Source organism: Phocoena sinus, chromosome 12 (assembly GCF_008692025.1).
Source record: "Phocoena sinus isolate mPhoSin1 chromosome 12, mPhoSin1.pri, whole genome shotgun sequence".
NCBI classification, from domain to species: Eukaryota; Metazoa; Chordata; class Mammalia; order Artiodactyla; family Phocoenidae; genus Phocoena; species Phocoena sinus.
In genome coordinates this window covers 43,086,871-43,103,513 of record NC_045774.1, presented here as the reverse complement: position 1 = coordinate 43,103,513, position 16,643 = coordinate 43,086,871, and the positions used below count along the sequence as shown (strand labels likewise).

The window sequence follows — 16,643 nt, the reverse complement described above, 5'->3', positions numbered from 1 at the left end:
AGCAATGATGTATAATAATATGTATAAAGTACTGTTCACCAGGAAGCTGGCCTGAGCCTGGGCATAGGAGTCCAGGGTTTTTATTGTGCCCAGTTAAGTAGGCACTCTTTGCCTAGCATGTACCAAATTCATGATTCCCAGAGGAAAGCAGGTGTTCAACATAAACCCTATTGTCTGTACAAACATTTCAGGCACAGTAAACCACTCTTATCAATTAGGGAATGGGGGGGACACCCGTGAAATCCAAACTGCTGGACAGTAGCCACAGGTGAACCTCAGAAGCAGGCCTTTCTAAGGATAACAGGTTCAGGCCTGCTTTGGTAACTCTTTTCTGCACACCATCTGTGAAATATCTAGTAACTGAGCCATAACCTTGTGCCAAGGCCTATATGTACACCACTCACCGGCCAGGATGTCATCCTCTTCATCCTTTGGGAGGGAGATGAACCAGCTCCTAATCTCCTATTAACCTGTTTTCTCAGATCTCACTCCTGGTCCACTTGTGTTAGTCTGGGTCCTCCAAGAAGCAGACTCCAAGACCAAGAAGGGATCAGCTATAGAACAGACTTACTAGGGGCAGTGCTGGTGAGGAAAAGCAGGGTGGGAGCTGGGGTTGGTGGGAGGCTGGGAGGCAACCAGCCCCTGATGCAGGCATGACCCCAGGTAAATGAAAGAAGGAAGGTTGGGTGAAAGTGACTTAGAGACTATAACGCAATCCTAAAGGAGTCTGGCAAGACCGTCAGGTAGTCTTCAAGCCAAAGTGAAGGAGTCAACTCTCTGCCATGCTCAGTCCCTGGTTGGCAGCAGCATGAGGCAGAGCCTGTGCATTAATGTGGGGATGACCAGAGTGCAGAGGCTGGAGGGCCTTCAGTCCCTTATGTTCCTTCCTGCTGGAGAGCTGAGGAGTGCATTCTCCTGGCTGCCACGACCATGACTGTAGCTCTCAAAATACACCTGAAAAAGATTTGTGATCAAAACAGATATTTAGCACCAACAGCACATGGTAATTTGCAATAATACCTTTCAGCTAAAATTTTTTTAAAAGGTTAATTATAAAACCCCTTTAATAAAATAATCTTTTTAATTTAATAAAAAGAACAATATCCTATGTGGGTGAATTCTGGGGAAAAGACTTTTCCAAATTGCTTGGTGAATTGGAAGCTGACACACAGCGTATTGTATTAGGACTAAATCAGTTACTCAATGACAAAAAAATAAATACTTCTAAATGTTCATAACTCAAGTAATTTTCTGAAAGATGGTTTACATTAATTAATACTTAGAGTAAAATACCATTTGTGAGTTTTTCCTCCTGATTGACCTCAGATACCCTTGATAAAGAAAAAGCATTCCTACACATTCTACACCTAGTTCTTAGGTTGACTATAAATGACCACATGTACAACTTCTGAGGCAAACAAACTGAACAATGTTTATAGATATTTCTAAAATTATTTTGTATACAATTTGGGAACTTCTAAATCATATATGCTTAGATGATAAAATGGATAAATACCTTCTTACATAGTATCTAATAGGATTTGTTTTCTAATTTTTATCAATGCTCTCCTCAAAGGCAACATTCGCCATCAATATTTGTAACATAAAACTCACCCAGCGAGACTAGAGTTTTTGCATCCGCTACGATTCAACAGAAAACTGGTCCCACAGCTGCTCTGGCAGCTCCTTCCAACCAATATGCTTTTAACTAATTCAGATTAAATAGTTCCTAAAATCAAACAGTTAATTCCTACTAAAAAAAACTGTTCCACCATAGTAACTAGGTTCAGCCTTTGCATGGACTTTATGACTTGCTGGTACAAATAACAAAAGCTACTAGAAATAAATAATAAATAAAATATATAACATGAAAGAATTGCAAAATGTTTATTTTTTTTAATGCGATTAATACCATTTTAATGTAGGAGAGGCCATCTTTATTTACAGGCTAATAAAAAAATACTAAATTCAACACAACTAGATATAATACATTTGTCAAAAATCCTATAGATTTGAGGCTGACCCTATGTGGAAGACTGGATAGGTGGGATAGTGATTACGTAATAAGGATGTCAGAAATGTGCAACTTACACATGAATCAATATACTGTTTCTAAACATGAAAACAAAATAAGTCCACGGTGGGGGGAACAGAACCAGCACCAATGACAAGCTGGGCTAACTTTTGACAACTGTTCAGCTAAAACCATTCAGTTATATTACCAAGGATCAAAAAACTGTCATCTCTTTTCAATCTATTTTAACAAGTCTCATAACCCAAATGATGTCTGCCATCATATTCACAACAGACACTTAGAATTTTAGAAGTTAAATGTAAATATATACACACATACATACAACCCTCACATTCTTGAAAATTTTTTCTCAGCTATTCTGTTTGTGTGTGCATATGTATATTTTTCTTTTTCCTTTTTAATTGTAATGGCTTTGCAACAGTTCTCTCCTTATCTGTTTGGTTTTGTCCTTGAAACTCGTTATGAGTTTCTTTCCTGTAAACGTGAAAACATAAAAACTGTTTCTCATTCAGTCCTTTGGGAAAAGTCTGTAATTCTTAGTTCATCCCCCAAAGACTATATATTCTAAAATGAACTTTTAACTGAGTACTTTCTAAACACCTGATGGGAATCTCATAGTAGCATCTGAGCTCTCACATAGGCCTGCAAAAGCAAGGTGAGGCAGGAATGAAATGGGAACTGACCTTTGCAATTTTAAACTACCTGGGAAATTTTTCATTCTGCTTATCACCCCAAGAAAGTTTGTATCACAACCATCTCATACAATTCTTCATATTACACGGCGTCCTCATAGAAATGCCAATTCAAGGCTCTAAAGAAAAAACGCTTTATAGACATATTAGTTCTTGAAAATCAAAAGGTGTTAGCTAACATTTCCTAAGGAATCAGTCTTAGTAGATAAAGGATACTCTCTGAAAAACTGCCATGGCCATCCCATCCCAGGCTGTGTTTTAAAAAGGTAAGATAACATGGTTTCAAGTCAAAACAAAAAGTTTCCAGATACGTGACAATGGAAATTTTTTTGACTAAATGAATACACTGGCTAAAATCCAGTTTGCAGATCTCATGTCATGCATGGGGGCATGTGTTGGAGCAGGGGATGCATAAGGAGAAGACTTTTTTTCTTTTAAGAGGCCTAGCCTGCCAGGAGCAAACAATAACATGTAGCTTGGTTATTCAGCTATACAATTAAATACTAGCTTCTGCTTAGAGGCAACGCTATGCTACACGGTATTTTAATACCAGTAACCATATATACTATGAAGTGCATTTCTATTACAAATTAACATGGTGATATACAGATGAACAAAACCACCCAAAACAAACCATAAATGAGCAACAGTTAAAACATAAAATTTATAAATAGCAAAACTACCAAATAAAGTATATACATTTTATAGATTTACCTATGAACAAATATACAGTGCATCTAGGAAAGATAAAAGAACATGTTTTATATCACATAACATTTGAATATTAGAAAGAGATACTGATAATACTATAAAAGCCTTCTCCCAATCAATATTGCCTTCAACGTATGTCCTTTAAAACAATGATACTGGCAAAACTATCATCTCTTTAAATGCAATATTTTCACTTTCCCCTGCCCAGTACAGTGGCCTGCGGAACAGTAAATAAGAGAGCAGGCACTCCATGCTTATTCCTGGGATAAGCGAAGTAGCAATCTAGTTTGCATATGAAAAGCACTTTACTCAAACAAACACAAACAAGAAAAGCCAACCAAAACAATTACCATATCAAAACATGTTCACCTTATCTTACTCTCCAGTGCCTCAGCTTTTTGGATGACTGGCAAATCAGTTAGGTACTTTCAGAGAAAACTGCTTTTGAATGTATCTCATTGACATGGTAATAAATTTGAGCTTTTACTGACAGAAAAGATGTATCTTTAAGTGCCAGGACTATCACAAGACAAACATTATGAACAACTCAAAATGTATAAAACTGTCTTTCGTGGATTCCAGAAAAAAAGCATTTGTGACTAAACATTAATAACGTAATACTCCAATACCATGCACACAAGATCAACATAATTGAGAACAGGTATTTTACACTCATCTGCATTTCTTCTAAAAACCTAAAATGTACAATAACTTTTCTGAAACTAACTCTAGTGCAGCATTGATTGATAAAGGATTGCTTAAAGAAAACTATTTTGTACTGAATGAATAACACTGAAAAGCAAACTCATAATAAATGATCATTAAGAACTGAGTTAGATATCAGGAAGCACATTAAGTTAAAAAAAAAGAAAACACTAAAACCATTCTTTCAGTTAAAAAAAAATTAAGTCAAGCCTACATTTCTGCAATTCAAGTTCTGTCCTTTGAAACACCACACTTAACATTCTGGAATATACAGTATGAATTCATTTATTCTCTTATATTTAAAGGTTATTTCTTAAAAACATTCCAGTTAGCACTGTCCTTCTACTAAATGGAAAAGGAATCAAATAAAACAGTAGTGCTTCATTTAGTACTTAAGAGCCTAGTACTATCCTTTTGGGAAACACATGCTTTGGTGCTTTACAATTTTAAGAAAATCAAAATTACTTTCCATGCAATAGCCAATTATGGTATACCACAGAAAATAGGGAGTTTTATGCATTTAGAATTGTTCACGTGAAGCCCTGAGGTACCCGCCTTTCATTTAGGCAACAGCCTCCCTTGATCTTGTACAGTCTTTGTCACCGTCTTCCCTAGTGCCCCAAATTCAGAATAGTCTGATTAACAATCTTGTCTGGAGATAGTCAGTTTAATAAGATTTTTTATGGTACAGACTGTGCAGATCATCTAATTTAGAAGCACCATCTTCGAGTGGAGTTTCACTTGAAGTTCCTAGGTCTCCATTTTCATGTCCGTCAGTTACTGCTTTCTTATTAAATCCTGAAAGAAAGAGAAAAAATCCAGATACTTTCTAGTTAAAAAAAAAAAGTCATACTTTTATTGAGCTATAACAAAGGAATGCCCACTGTAATTAATAATAATATGGAGCAAATAATGGGACCCTAGATTAATCAAGTCAGCAATCTCTGACAAAGGAATTCTTCCTTCTTATAGCAGATATCAAACACTGTACAGATTTTTTAATATTATCTATTGGACCTATCTAAAAATTATATAAAAATTCCTACCAAATTTTCTATGAAACTTAGAACTGACACACACAATCCCAAAATTCAGTAAGTTCTACTCACACAAATACCTGTTGAACTGTAAACTGTATTTTTCTTTTACATTTTGCTTTCACATTATTTAACTTCAGTTCACTGAGGCACATACTAGTTTACCACTACATCTAATCTGTCCAATGTCCAGATAAAATTTAAAACTAATTTTGGTTAATCTACAAATAGTACACATATTTGAGTCACATTTTAAGTGGTTTGCAATTTACACAGGTGATAGAGGACCTTTTAGCCTCAGCTGCAAAAAGCAAGGGACAAGACCTCTAATCCTGACAAAAAATAGAAGAAAGGGTGAAAGACAACAAAAGCAAAGGAAAAGTAGCTCAACAGCGCAAGGTTTTGACATAGTGCCACAATCGTTTTGTTCAAGATGCACGGGGAGAACAATTGTTACTGCTGTCTTTGTATAGATAATTCACAACATATAGATTTACCAAAAGGGCGACAGTTCATCAGTTCACTATAAAACTCTATGCCAGCAGTTCTCAAACTTTTTGGTCTCAGGATGCCTTTACACTCTTAATAAGTACTGAGAATTGCAAAGAGCTTTTGTTCATGTGGGTTATTAATGTTATGTGAGGTACTGATGTTTACCATATTAGTGATTAAAACTGAGAAATCTAAAAAAATTTATTACTTTATTAAAAATGATAATAAACTCCATAAATGTTAACATAAATAACATATTTGTTTAGTGAAAATAATTCTACTTTCCAAAAAATTTAGTCAGAAGAATATCATTATTTTACAGTTTTGCAAATATCCTTAATGTCTGGCTTTACAGAAGATAGCTGGATTCTCATATTTGCTTCTACTCAATGAGTTGCAAGTATATGAAGAAAGTTCACCCTCACACAGATATATAGATAGAAGAGGGAAGAGTAAGTCAGCTTTTTCAGATAACTGTCAATATTCTTCTTTGATCGTTATACCAAAATTTTACAGTATAGACTCTAAAACCATATCAATGAACTTTCACACTCTGCTACATTAAAATCATTTGTCTATCTTGCACTTTGAATGGCTCTCTTAGCCATGCAGGATTTAGTAACATCATGCACTGGTCATTTGAAAAATATTAGATCACTGAGTTACGTAGCAATTGCAAAAGCTGACACATTTCATTTTACTTTATCAAAAAAATCACATTCGTTAATATCATCACTAATCTTATTAGAAAAGTTCTTTAAGTGTCAGGAAGCTGTTGAGCTCATGGTGGTTGATGCGTGTTTTACAAAATTCTATTTTCACTTGAAAGCTCACGTTTTATCACTGGCAATAAATAGTCAGTTGTTCTCTTTGAAGTGATGGATTCACTTTGTTCATTTTAAAGAAAATGGCTGCCAAATAGTCTGAACAACCATAACTTGTCGGTCATTCTTTCAAGTAAAAATTGTCATGCTGTCATCCATGAAAAAAATGACTAGTTCAGCTAGCAAATTAATCACTTAAGTACTTTTCCTCAAGACCAGCATCTCTGTTCAGCATACACTCAGTAATACAATGCATACTTCCCATTTCATCACACAGAATATTAAAAAGTCATATACTCAAGATTTAATAAAATTAGCAGTTTTTACTATTTCATCAAGGATATTCTTCAGAGAAACTGGCATTTTCTTCTTCTTCTTTTTCATTCTGAGTGGATGGCAAGGAAGAACACAGTGATCACTAGTAAAGTGGTACTACTGCTTTGACTCGCACTAAAGTATCAATAGTTTTACCCCCATTGCTTTTGTACCATCAGTGCAAATATCAACACAGCAAAAAAAGACAAACAATGCCTTAGTATTATTACGAAAAGTTTTGACCTCAAGAACCCCCTGAAAGGTCACAGGGTCCCACAAAGATCCATGTATCACAATTTAAGAACCACTGCTCCATGTAAAAGAAAGTGCTAGAATTTTTCTTTAAAATATGTATAAATGATAGCAAAGGAACTAAACCAAAAATCCTCAAGATCACATATCCTGATTCTATTAATAACAATCATAACAGTCTAATCACTTATTCATATTTAGCCTGTAAAATCATTGCATTATGAGAGAAGAATGCGCATTACAACAGCACGATGACATTAAGATGTATCTACTCTAAAAGGCATGTTGGTCTTTGTTTCAGAGTCTAGAAAACTTGAATTTTATTTATTTTTCAAGGATCAGTTATAGTTTAGTAATTGGTCACGTACTTGTCCAAGATGACTCTAGAAGAACTTACAAGTAAATAAAATTTTGGTGTAGTTACTGGTGTACAATAAAACTATAATTTAGCAAGGGAAAGCTATCCATTTTTTTAATGATGGTTTCCCCATCACTAAAACAGTGTTACTAAAGAACAGCTAAGGCTTTTATATTTTTAAAGTTTATTAATAATAAATACATTAATTATAACTTTTAGAGTAATTTTTACCTTGTAACACTTTGATTTCCCCACTTGTGTCTTTGCAACTAGCACCAGGATTACTACTTCCCTCTAACTCATCAAGGTACAAACGGTAACGATGTCCACTCTCATCTTCATATTCCACATTTTCATCATCAGAATCCACTTCAGGAGCCACATAAACTACTTCAAATTCAATCTCTCCTCTCTAAAATGGGGAAAGAAAATGAGGAAACCAAGTTACTGTAATTATAATTTTAAAAGATTTCCAAATTCTTTGTGGTGAGAAGTAGTAGTTGGACTTCAGATGTATCTCCTTTCAAGACAACAAATAATGAAATTTTAGAATCTCAAGAGGTAAAAGTAATTTCCTTTTAATATTACAGATTTTTCTACTGATCAAAATATTTTTGTTAACAGACCTAAAATAAAAAAGGATGTTTATTCAATTTACAGAATTTTGGAACAAATGTTCAGTTTAAAAGTCATTTTGCCATTTTATACTTTCCATAATAGCAATTCAGCAAACCCATCTAAATAGTCAGATATTAAAGTTGCACCTAAGGGTACCACACAAACTTTTCTCTAATTCAAGAAACCTCTACACAATGATTTCTTGTTTCTTACTGAATAGGTCTTGAGCCTTTCCTTAACTTTCACCGAGTGCCAAAGTGTTAAGGTATTCTGTTCAGTAGTAATAGTAATTACTGTATTTATTGTACAAAATTACTATCTTTCAATCCTCAGAATAACATTATTATAGTCCCTTGTACATGAATGAGAAACCTGAGCTAGTCCTGGAGAGAGCAGGTAACTCTCTCAATAAGATGAACAAGTAAAACAGAAAAAGAGAAATTTGACTCCAAAGTCCTTGCTCTTTCTACTATACTAGACTAAATGTGTAGTATTTATATTGTAATTCTTTAATAACAACTTTATGTTCAGGTAAAAAGTTACAGATTATTTCACGTTAAAAAAATTACAAGCTACAACTGTCATTTAATAAGAGACTACAATCACTATTCCCAAGTCTGGTATTTATAATTCTCTGAAAATTATAACCTGCCTTTGCTCAAAAGAAAGCATGCCATTTTTTTTTTTTTATTGCTACTCACTAAGTTAGTCTCTGCTGCTCCTCTTTCCCAGCAGTTAAGGTTATACTTCAGAATTTTAACATGCGCTTAGTGTTTCCATACAACTTTATATCTCATGAACTGCATCTCATGAACTGCCTGTTTACATCTCCTTTACCACAGCTGCTGTTCATCTCACTCTTACGCTACTGGATGACAGCCAAGTTGGGCTGAGAAAACACCAACTTAAAGAGACTAGCACTGCATTCTTAGGCAATGCTTTAAAAATACCATTTGGGGGGAGATGGTAAATGCAGTGGTCTTAAGTTCTCTAGATGACAGAATCAGGTCTGTGGGTAGCTGTCATGAAGAAACAGATTTTGTGCTTAATATGAGGAAGAGCTTTCTAAAAATCAGCAACGTACAACAATGAAATGGACTGTTTTGTCACCAACAAGTCCTCCCTTTAATACAATTATTTAATTAGTGATATTGTAGATATTTATGCATCACGTAAAGTTAAACTAAATGAGCTATAAATTCACTTTCAAGTCTGAGATTCAATTCTACCCTGGCATACTATGCTGATGATCCAACAAATATCTCAATGTACTAACCAACACCTGTCTAATTCCCTCAACCTTATTCTTGAAGGAAAAAAACAAAACAAAACAAAAAAACATTGTAAGTGCTCTGGATAACAAATATGACTCCTGGATATAACTCTCAACTCTTTATATGTTCTGCAACCTTAAGCAAATCATTTAATTTCTAAGAAGCTTAGTTCACTCATTTTAAATAAGAGGGTTGGGCTAAATGATTTCTAAGGACCCTTGAGTGCCAACATTTATGACTGTAAAATCAATCCACTTCTAACATTGTTTTTTCTATAGCACTTCATATTTGTATAGCGTTTTAGTCATTAATAATGTTTTGCCTTCTAAGAGCCAAGTCCTGTTCTGAACACTTTATATGTATTAACATACTTAATCCTTACAGCTCTCAGATGGGGACACTGCAGCATAAAGGACTTTAAGTAACTTGCTCAAAACTATACAGCTGTGAAGAAGAGCAAATCTTTTTCAGTAAATCTGGCTGAATGTCTTCTATAATAGGGAACTAGTATCTCTATATATACACTTTACTACTTGAGAAACCTCCTAAGGGAAGTATAAAATATTCAACAGATTCAAAAAGGAATAATCAACAGATCCAAGTTTAGTTACATAAAGGGTACTTACCTGCTGGGAAAGAATGGTTACAGCTTCTTTATGCTTTGTGTCCCTTAGGTTAACTCCATTAACAGCCAGAATAGCATCTCCGACATGTAGCCCTCCACATCTATCAGCAGGTTGCCCTGGGTGAATCTCAGAAATGAGGATTGGAACACCATGTTCCTTTCCACCCTAACCGAAAAAAGCAGTAAATTAGTTTACCTTTGCATAGTCACAGACTATTCTACTGATATTTTCCTAAGAACATTTCAGTAAGCACCTATACTATCTCTTATTATAAATACTGAGTGAAATTCTATTTGCTATTATATTTAGGTAATGGTAAATCAAATTATTATGAATATCAAAGTTACTTCTAAATAAAACGATTAATAATATACATGTGCTTTTTAAAACGCATTCCAGAGCCAAAAAAAAAGAACCCTAAAAAACCAAAAAAACAATTAGCTACTCTCGTAAATAAATAAATATATTTTATGTATTAGTAGTCCACAGCACTTAGATTTTATCAAATCTGAGTCACTATGAACGGTAAGACAAACCATTATTTTATGTTCCACAAAAATAATTATAAGATGAATCTCAATTTCACAGATGTTGAAATGTGAAAAAATATGCAACACAAAGTTGATGAAATGCAATGTTTGGTACATTCCACCTTTCTAGCTTTTAATCATAATTGTGTGTGTATTGTTACCCAAGGGGATAAATTTAGTTATTTAGAAAATATATTCAGAATACTTTTTTTCCCAATGATGTCCAACAAAGGAGCATGATAATACTAGACAACTGTAGAAAAGAAGACTGGAAGCACTACTTCTTACTGTAATTGAAATGCCAAGGCCTTCATGATCTTCCTTAAGGAGGAGAACTTTTCTAATTGGACCAACACCTTGGCTTTTCTTTAAAGAGTCTTGATCCTTATTGAAGGAAAAAAAGAAGAAAAATTAGTACTACTTAAATAATATACCATATAGAATAAACCCATACTATTATAACTTGCTTTTAGGAATGGATACACAGTATAGTGTTAAGAAAGTAACTAATAAATAGATAAAATGGGAAAGCAAAAATAGTTCCTCTGTTAACACGGTGAAATACAGATGATTTTCTCACGCTCTTATTAACTTCTTTAATACATCTGGTACATCTCTTTTTAAATTGTAGGACATTACAAAAGAAATCACTGCCAGGAACTGATAAACAAATATCTTCAAGAAATGAAAGGAGGTAACTTTATCTTAACTGGAAAAATACCTTAAAGATCTATATCCATTTTAACTGATTTGTAGAACTGAAAAACATAATGCCAACTGGATCATTAATTACTTTTTCATTTCTTTGCGTTCTGGAGTCTACCTCTTAACTAAAGGACCTTGTTCCATTAATAATTCTTTCTCTGGTACCTTTACTCTTTCCCTCTCTCTACAAGCTCCTTCTCTAATTCAGCACATGAAAAAACTCCAGGTCCAGCTAAAGCTCCAGCTTTAAAATACTGACCATGTACAAACACAAAACAACACAGATAAAAACCCTTCAATCACCCACTGTCTTCTTTACCTACTATCCTCCCTCCATCTTTCCTTAACCGGCACACACAGTTAATCCTAACTGTAGTTACTTCCTTGCCTCCTACATTCAGTACTCCAACCACTGTAATTAGGGTTTTGCCCCCACTTGCTCCAATGAAACTGTCTTCTCTACAGTCACTGGTAACGAATGTGGCTACTTCCAATGAATACGTTTGTTAGTCACTGCCCTTCTGAACCTTGCAGAAAGTTGATACTGTTCACTATCCCCTCCTTGAAACCTTCTCTTTTCTTTGGTGTCTATTATACTAGTGCTTTCCTAGATGGCCTATATCTGATAGCTCCACCTTAGGCTCCTTCCTTTGGTGATCCATTTCCGTCCCTCACTCCATAAAAGTCTCCTTCCATCTTTTTACTTTCTATATATTTTCCCTGGGTGACTTACTCAATTCCATGGTTCAAAGGATGACTTACCTAATAATCTTCAACTCAGAATTCTCTCTAGAATTCCAGAGCCATATATCTAATTGGATATAACTTGGCCGTCCCACTGGCACCTCAAATACTACATGTCTAAAACTGATCTCATCATCCTTCTGCCAAAATCTTCCTTTCCCTCTATTTGCTTTATCAATGCATGCCATCTCACTCAGCTGCCCAAACCAAAAACCCACATTTCCTTCTCACTCACCTAATTAACCAAAAGCAGTTAGTCACCAGATCCTCTTGATTGTACTTCTCTCAAACCTGTCCCTCCTCTAACCACTTTCTCCTTATTTTATTATCTTTCTAAATGTAACTCTCCGACTTCAATTAGGCCCTGTTCCAATATATCCTCTTCACTATACCAAAGTAATTGTTAAACAAATATTAAATTTTATTAGTCCACTATTTTATTGAAAAACCTCATGATTATCAGGTTAAGGTTCAAATTCCTTTATTTAGCATAAAATAACATTTATGATCTGGCCACTGCCTAGAAGTTAATGGGGACCAACAGTGTCCCAAAGTAGACAATGGCATAAGTGCTTATTGCAATCGCCACCCCTCTCCCACCAACTAGACATACATATCAATTTTTCTTGCAATAATCTTTTCAGAGGCAACAAATAATTTTACTATTCAAGGTCAGGCTTTATGTGATACTAAGATATGTGATCCACTGGGTAGGAGTTAGATATGATTTTATTATATTAAGGTTTCTATCATTAGGCTGCTGTTGTAGTGAAATTTAATAAATTTTTATCCAAGTAGAAAGAAAACCTCCTGTACAGTGGTGGCTACAGAAAGCAGACAATTGGAACACAGACCTCAAATTCCATCTTAATGCAGAGACCAAACGGTTATAAATGTTAGTTCAGAAACTACAAATAAATCTAGTTACTAAAAGTCCCCTGTAAAGAACTATCCAAAAATATTTGCCAATTTATCAATAGGATCACACGCTCTCTGCTTAGCTTAGAATATTTGTAAACATGCCTAATCAAGATTCAGGAAAATTCTGAAATATGAGCCAAAGCAACATGCATTTGCTAGCAATAGTTCACTGTCTTCAGAAATATCATTTTCGGGCATTAGTAAATCTGTAAAGAGCTATATGGGTTGCTGAAACTTTAAATATGTACCCATTTTAAATAAGTTTAATTCACTTTTAATAAAGGTTTTAAATACTAGTAGAATTTTTTTAAATGCAAAGGACTTGTGATTAAAGAAAGGGCAAAGGCTGAGTGAGAAACAGCAGAAAAGCAAACATACATGGCCTGGTGGTGCATGCATTGGTCGCTTCAGGTCATTACGCCCTCTACAGGCTCTGATAACCGTTTTGTGACGATGCAAATGTATTTCAGCTTCCAACTGGTTCCAAAGCTTATCATGAGCAGGTCCCTTCATATCTCGTCCTAGTAATTGTATCTGTTGGACCCTTCATATTGGAAAAAGAATTCAGTTAGTTTTTCATTATACATACTATAGAAAGAATTCAGAGAATTACTGAACACAAGTAGTTTTTGCATAAATCTAATTCAGTAATAAAACTAATACTCAGGAACCTCCTGATGTGTCTCAGATTTAGAGACATGAAATTCTGAGAGACAGGTGTCTTCAAGGGAAAATCAAGTTTAAAAAAAAAAAGAATGATTGAGACCTTTAGTCACATACTTAATTCATATACATCTTAGAAACAATTTATGAGACTAATGTCAATTAACATGTCTTGCATGCAATCACACTAGTCTTTAGGTGAGGCTAACTGTACAAAACATTTTTTCCAATGAGAATATCTTTTTACAAAATGATTATTTCTTTAAATGTGGTAAAATTATTAGAAAATGTGCACTTCAAGATGATATAAATTATTTTTATTTGTTCCACATCAGTCCTTAATACATTAGAACAATAAGCTGAAAATTATTTAGTAATAATAATGAATCACCAAAGTTTGTGAATAATTTACCATAAAAAATTAATGCAAGCAGAACTCTGTATTATTATGATAAAACCACTGTCATTCCAACATGTTTTTGAGGGGCAAGAAAGACTGGGTTTCAATGATCACGGAAAGAATTCCTACGGAAGTCCTGCCGTACATGGGAACATCATCTGTTACGGTGTCAAGGCAGGAAATGGTAAAAAGTGCAGCTCTAAGAGTTGTTAGCATTTCACAGTAATTTACTAGCAGTGTGTGTATGTAAACCGGAAATACTTATTTAGTATGGCTAAATAAATTTGCAATATGTAATGCTATCAATATAAGTTAACAGTAAGCTACAGTCAATGATAAAATCACTCTTAGGACAAAGATTAATATTTCATTTACCAGAAGAGATAAGAGTCAACCTCTTTAACTATGCAGTGGGTCACCTAAGAGCACAGGGGTACTCATTTTCCACGCACCTCCCTGCCAGTTCCTTATCCAAGTACTTGGCAGCTAGTCTTGCCCCATAAACTTCAGCCTGGAGAACAGCTATATGTCTACGAAGGGCTTCATTCTCTTTTCTCAGCAACTTCACTTCAGCTTCAAGTTGAGCTTCTTTCATTTTCTCTGTTTTGTTTGCTTCAAGCTCTCTTTCCTATTGCCATTTTTTAATAAAAAATAATGCAATGAATACACTTTTAAGACTCTTTAGCAATAGACCATGTTCCTTAAAATACACAAAAGCACACAATCTATGATACCAACAATGAAAGCATATGATAAAAATTACCACTTCGTTCCTATAAATGGAACACAAAGATTTGGATCCAGTTTTTTTAAACTAGTACCAGAAGGGTGTTGGAACCACTTCTAGGTAAGATAATAACATGGCTTGGGGCACCTTGATCCTGAGGATACGAAGACTAGTAGCCTTCTCTAAGCTCATGTTATCACACACTAATAGTAATGGCTTCAATGGATAATTAAATCTACTCCCTACTTCCTAAAAATGACTCTAAAACTAGACCAAAGTAATCACTCTGGTGGTTGTGCCCAAACATTTAATGAACTTTAATGCAGCAATTCTATAAACAGGTCAAAGCCATTCAGTGACGCAGAGATACATTCTATGACCAATTTATCTTACAGCATTATAAGAAACTGACAGTGCTTAAATTAGAACAGATATTCCAATTCTTTTAAAACATTTTATGGTCATGGAAAATGCTGGTAACAACTGCATTAAAATATTTACACATTAAAAAATGTCTATACAGAGAACAGACTTGTGGTTGCCAAGTGGGAGGGAGGGAGAGGGATGGAATGGGAGTTTGGGGTTAGTAGATGCAAACTATCATGTACAGGATGGATAAACAACAAGGTCCCTACTGTAGAGCACAGGGAACTATATCCATCTCCTGGAATAAACCATAATGGAAAAGAATATTAAAAAAGAAGATATATGTGTGTATAACTGAGTCACTTTGCTGTACAGCAGAAATTAGCACATTGTAAATTAACTATACTTCAATTAAAAAAATATGGCTTATGGTAAAAAATATCTATAGCATAGATATCTATAGTATTAGTATCTATGTATATATATCTATGGTATGTCTATGGTATAGATTATCACTGAACTTTGGGATCTGGATCATCTATTTGTCCATATGTTAAAGTGACTGAAGAACTGTTTTCTGAGGAAAAATACTTGGCCTCACTTGCCTACTATGAGGTTGGATGGGATATTCATTTTACTCTCAAAAAAGGATGCCATCCTATGCTCCACTTGGTAGATAATCCATATATATGAATTTATAGCTGTTAGCCAGAGAATATAACTTTAAGATCTTTGCCATCAAATTTTTATCACCAGCTCAAATGTGAGAGAAATAATTTTCAATATACCTTCAAAGTATAAAGTACAGTGTACCTATACATCAAGGGTTACAAATGTAAATACCTTTGGAATTCAAGCACAGAACACATAGGCAGGTACAAGACAAAGTGGAGGGGAAAACAGAAGGTACAAAATCCTGCCTAAAGGGAGTCAAATTCAAATTCAAACACACACACACACACACACACACACACACACACACACAGACTGTGTGGCAAAATAAAACCCTTCTGAGAGTTGGACAAAAGATCTTTTAAGTGTTATTTTTGGATCAAGAGACCCATCCCAAATTTGAGTGGAAGTGTTTTTACTGACTTAGAGAACTGCTTTTACTGACTCACTATGTACAGAATCTATAAATCCTGTGAAAATACAGTTATATTTATTGATGAGATGTGGATGACACTGTTCACTACACCATGTCCCCTTCAGGAGATTTAAATAAAGATCTACATCTCAGCACAAGAAGAATGTTTCTCTTGAGTGAATGGCAAATGATATTGTTTCTAATGTATGAGTAGTGACTATTATAATTATTTCCCTTTTTATCGTGAATATTAAGCTGAGAAACAAATGTAAGCAAACTTTTAACAATGGAATGTATTTGGTAGTAATTTCAATGTTTGCTTTGATCTACTGTTTTGACAAAAGCATATCAATATATGACATATTTAAACATCAATATATGATATACTCAAATACAAGGCAGTGAGTACCACAATCGTAAAAACAATAACAAAAAAAATACAAACTAAAATGTATGACAACTACCAAATGTTGAATATATTTATCACTTCCTTCATTAAAATATCTGTCATTATACATGTGATAAACAAAAGGAAGATTAATTAGCATGCTTTTTCAACTT

General features: G+C 34.4%; 1 protein-coding gene across 2 annotated transcripts in view; it reads right to left on the bottom strand.

Moving 5' to 3' along the window:
* Positions 1-1,863: 1,863 nt before the first annotated feature.
* GOPC (golgi associated PDZ and coiled-coil motif containing) overlaps positions 1,864-16,643 on the bottom strand; it is a 40,777-nt gene continuing 25,997 nt past the window's right edge. For both annotated transcript variants that reach the window (XM_032651041.1, XM_032651042.1), the window contains 6 exons: positions 14,355-14,530; positions 13,218-13,383; positions 10,758-10,853; positions 9,940-10,104; positions 7,653-7,833; positions 1,864-4,941 (listed from right to left, as the gene is read on the bottom strand). In XM_032651041.1, the coding sequence (XP_032506932.1) occupies positions 4,811-4,941; positions 7,653-7,833; positions 9,940-10,104; positions 10,758-10,853; positions 13,218-13,383; positions 14,355-14,530 (915 nt within the window). In that variant the 3' untranslated portion in view covers positions 1,864-4,810. The remainder of the gene's footprint in view (positions 4,942-7,652; positions 7,834-9,939; positions 10,105-10,757; positions 10,854-13,217; positions 13,384-14,354; positions 14,531-16,643) is intronic.